General features: G+C 47.6%; 1 protein-coding gene across 1 annotated transcript in view; it reads left to right on the forward strand.

Annotated features, from left to right (window-relative positions):
• LOC119412961 (protein unc-13 homolog B) overlaps positions 1 to 4,725 on the forward strand; it is a 141,509-nt gene that overhangs the window by 129,647 nt on the left and 7,137 nt on the right. The window contains exons 24-28 of the mRNA XM_037679971.1: positions 462 to 550; positions 626 to 763; positions 845 to 968; positions 4,100 to 4,144; positions 4,304 to 4,375. Of these exons, the coding sequence (XP_037535899.1) occupies positions 462 to 550; positions 626 to 763; positions 845 to 968; positions 4,100 to 4,144; positions 4,304 to 4,375 (468 nt within the window). The remainder of the gene's footprint in view (positions 1 to 461; positions 551 to 625; positions 764 to 844; positions 969 to 4,099; positions 4,145 to 4,303; positions 4,376 to 4,725) is intronic.

Below are 4,725 nucleotides of genomic sequence, written 5' to 3' on the forward strand. Positions count from 1 at the left end.
AGCAGAACACACATCAGAACCTACAGCAGAACACACATCAGAACGTACAGCAGAACACACATCAGAACACAGAGCAAAACACACAGCAGAACGTACAGCAGAACCTACAGCAGAACTCACAGCAGAACACACAGCAGAACACACAGCAGAACCTACGGCAGAACCTACAGCAGACCCTACAGCAGAACCCACAGCAGAACTCACAGCAGAACCTACAGCAGAACCCACAGCAGAACCCACAGCAGAACCTACAGCAGAACACACACATACCTGTATATATACAGACAGACAGAGTGGGTAGAAACACAAGAGAGGAACCGTGTGGAAGCATGGCTGTGGCCGACAGGAGAACGCCTCTCGCCGTGTCCAGCTCGTGTTTATTGAGGTTCACGGCCTCCTCGGAGCTGCATAGGTGGGGCTGGTCTCACCTTCCTCCTCCTCTTCATTTCTGTGTTTTGCAGATGGACATGGAGGCGGCAGACGTCCTCAACGAGCTGCAGGTGAAGCTCAGCACCATCCTGGACAACTTCAGCATCATGTTTGCTAAAAGGTGAAGTAACTAAACCAAGTCTGAAACAAGGTTGATTTTTTTATTCTAAGCCGGTCCCTTCTCTGCTGTCTGCAGCTTCCAGAACCGGATCAGCGGCTGCATGCGTCAGATGGCAGAGATCCTGTCCCAGATGAAAGGTCCACCCAACCCCAGCTCGGCTGAGGCAGACGCTGACGCTGCGCTCAGGCCCCTCATGGAGGTTCTGGACAGAAAGTAAGCTGCACAGATTTAACTCCCACCCTGAGCATCCAGAGACTTGCTCCAAGTGCTTTAGCATTTTTCTGGTGTTTCCAGCCTGAGCGTCTTTGCCGACGTCTGTGAGAAAACAGTGCTGAAGAGGATCCTGAAGGATCTGTGGAAAACTGTCCTGAGCAGCCTGGAGAAGACCGTCGTCCTTCCTCAGAGCAACGACAGCCTGGTGAGAGCAGAACCAGAATCCTCTGCAACACTCCTCACCAGCACACAAACAGAACTCTACTGAACTAGAGTCAGACATGACGACCCGATGAGGGGGGATTCTGTTAGAGAGGAGGGTCCAAGATCACTGAAGGTCAAAAATCACTGAGGATTCTCAGATGGTCCTCCTTGTTTAGGTTTCTTCTGACACTCTGAACTCCAGGAGTTTAGAGTGTCAGAAGAAACCTAAACAAGAAGGACCATCAGCCTAACAATGGATCATTAGCACCTGATGGCTGTTTACTGTTCACAGAGGGCTGAGTGATACTAGCAATCACAGCATTGTAAGAGGGGGACAGTTGAACCTGGAGGCTCCACCCCTGTTTAATGATGGACGATTTCTTTTCACAAAGATGGCCTCCTTTACTCCTCTCTCAAACCATCGTTCCTCTCTGTCCAGGATGTGAACATCTTCATCCCTGAAAGAGTGACCTCTGACCTGGAGATGAGTGTAGACCTCAGAGTCCTGGCCTGATGATGTTGATCTTCTGTGCTGGTCCATCCTTTTGGCCAGTGGCTGTTTAGTTTCCCTGATGTAAGACTGATCACCCTCCTGACACTGAACAGCATACACAACATTGCTCTGTTTGTGCCGGGGGACTGGATCTTTGGGATGAACCTGTCTTTAATGTATTTTGGGGTTTAAAAGCCACTGGGACGTTATGTTTAGAAAATAAACGTCTCAGTTTCTCTGATACTCCCTCAACATATGGAATGACCACTGGTCTGGGTCTGGGTTCCTCCTTTTCACCTGATGGCTGACTGGAGTCCTGTTTGGGTTTCTTCTCTGCTTTCAGGAAGGCCCAGTTAGATTATCCACATTGCTCTAGAGCCTGTCTTGTGTAGGATTTCTCCTTCTGCCTGGCTCCTGAGCTAGTGGGGACGCTGTCTGCTCTGTGGTACAGAGTCCTGATGACTCCTAACTTGTGCTCCAAAGGGTGATGGGAGTCAAACTGCAAATACTGGTCTGTGTGGGTGGGTTTGCGGTACACCTCAGTTTGCAAATGTCCTCTATCAGAGACTGAGACCTCACAGTCCAAGAAAGCCAACCTGCCATTTTTTACATCTTCTCGTGTGAACTTGATGTATTTATCCACAGAGTTGATGTGGTCAGTAAAATGTTGGACTTCCTGAGATTTAATTTTAACCCAGGTGTCGTCAACATACCTGAACCAATGACTTGGTGGTGTCCCTGAAAAGGACGTCAAGGCTCTCTTTTCTACCTCCTCCATGTACAGGTTGGCAACAATAGGAGAAACTGGAGACCCCATAGCACACCCATGTTTCTGCCTATAATATTGCTCCCCATATGTGAAGTAGGTTGACTGCAGGCACAGTTTCAAGAGTTGACACAGTTGTTCTGTGGAAAGTGTGGTCCTGCTGCTCAGAGTGGTGTCTGATTTTAATCTTAAACTGACCACCTCTACTGCATCATCAACAGGAATGCATGTAAAGAGTGATGTGACATCAAAAGTTTTTTCAAGTCATCAAAGTGGTTTTGGTTGTCAGCAGCAAAACTGGTTGATCCACTCTGAGAAGGTGCTATTTAAGAGACTGAGCTGAATACAGCTCCTCAGACTGAGGAAGTCCTCAGGATGAGAGACGAAACGTATCTATATTTTTTGCTTTGTTTTGTTTTTGTTGAATGTCCAGAGGACCAGATTGAACTTTTTTGGATTTTTCTACCTGGATTATTGAGCATGCATCAGGGTAACAAAAACATCTAGATCATAAGGCGGTGTAGAAACCTGAAAACAGGAACATCTGCAGGAACTTATCAGACGTTTGAAGCCACTTAGAGAGGTCAAAAATTTGAGAGCTTCAGATCTTTTTACAAGATATTCCAGGAAACAGGAGCGGAGTAGAGAGGAGCCAGTTGAGGTGGCTCGGGCATCTGGTTAGGATGCCTCCTGGACGCATCCCTTGTGAGGTGTTCCGGACACGTCCCACCGGGAGGAGACCCAGAGGAAGACCCAGGACACACTGGAGGGACTATGTTTCTCAGCTGGCCTGGGAACGCCTCGGGATTCCCCTGGAGAAGCTGGACCAAGTGGTTGGGGAGAGGGAAGTCTGGGCCTCCCTACTTAAGCTGCTACCTCCGCGACCCAACCCCAGATAAGCAGAAGAAAATGGATGGATGGATGGAGGAGCGGAGTAGGAGAAGGTCCTTTTGTCTAGTTCAGTCCTCACTGAGGGGACACTGCAGGTAATGATGTCCTGAGAGCGCACGCTGTAGCTGCACTCACACAGAGACATGTAGGAGGAGATGTATGAAGGCAGCAGACCAAAAATGAGGTGAATGTGGTGAGGGGTGGCACAGGTACAGACCAAGCAGCTGGGGAGGAGGAGGAGGTCCAGAACAGAACCAGACCTGGTTTTACTGCAGGGGCCCCTGAGGGTCTCGTCCTCTGAGCTCAGGTTCTTCAGATTCTTCTAATCTGTGGATCAGATTATGAACTGGAGATAAGATAAGATATAACTTTACTGATAATGGAGATTAAAGTCTTTATTCAGGAACTTTATTGTGAAAGAGTTCCTCTAGTTTTAGACAGACTGTCTGTTCTTGTTGTCTGTGCTTCTTCTGTTCTGTCTGGATCAGGTCTCTCTTCTAAACGAGTCCCTGAGGCTCAATGAGACCAGCCTCTAGAAATAAAGGTTGAGTGCATGAAAAGACTGCTGAACCTGTGTCCATCTTTACTTTTCAAGTCTCTGTCCCCGGTCCTCTGATGGACCTGCTGATCGTTAACCTCATCAGTGACCACATGTTCCTCCTGGTTCTGATCCGGACCACTTCCTCTCAGGCTTTTGTTGCTCAGCTTGTGTTGCTGAACCTCAGAATCAGGTTTAGTCTAAACATGGGTCAGTTTCTGTTCTCTTTGTTCTGTTGTGTGTTTATCATTTATTCTGTTTTTATATTTTACGTCTGAACATTTTTGGATTAAAGTTTGGAGTTCTTCGTGTTTTTCTTCTGGATGAGGTGTGAGGCTGCTCTGCTGCCCCTTGCTGGCAGCTGTGTGTGGTTTCATGGTGCTCCTGTTAATTTGGTGTTTGTGAGAAGCCACAGAATTAATCTTCTGCTCTTTCTTCTTGCAGGGAGCTCAGCTCCTCACAGCAGCTAAAGGACTCTCCAATCTGAAGGTAACTCACCAGATTAAAGTCTAATCTGTTCATCATTCACAGTGATAACCCGTCTGACAATCATGAACTCTCAGAGCTCGTTGATGAATCTGAACGTTAGAGCTCCGTTAGAAGGCCCTGTCTCATTTTGTGATTCTTCTTCTTGTCAACTCGTTTCAGGGAGGAGCTGAAGCCAGAAGCCTTACACCCAAACAGTGTCTCATAATCGGTGCCGGGCTGGAGAACATCAAGGTGGGGGACATCTGCAGATTGTCTTCTTTCAGGTGGACGCCTGGAAGGAAACGTCAGCTGCAACTAAATGTTGTGTCGGAAATAAAACGTAATGATAATATTGTAACAACAACATCAATAATTCTTTCAGCTTTTCTCTCTTCAGATGTCTCCACAGCAAGTCCTCCTCCATCTCACTCTGTCCTCTGTGTCCTCTGTCCTCACTCCAACTACCTCCATGTCCTCTCTAACTGCATCCATATGTCTCCTCTTTGTCTTTTTCCTGCAGCTGCATTTCTAACATCCTTCTACCAATATACCCACTGTCCCTCCTCTGGACATGTCCAAACCACTGTCCCTCCTCTGGACAT

The sequence above is a fragment of the Nematolebias whitei genome, chromosome 8 (genome assembly GCF_014905685.2).
Source record: "Nematolebias whitei isolate Nwh7 chromosome 8, NemWhi1, whole genome shotgun sequence".
Classification (NCBI taxonomy): Eukaryota; Metazoa; Chordata; class Actinopteri; order Cyprinodontiformes; family Rivulidae; genus Nematolebias; species Nematolebias whitei.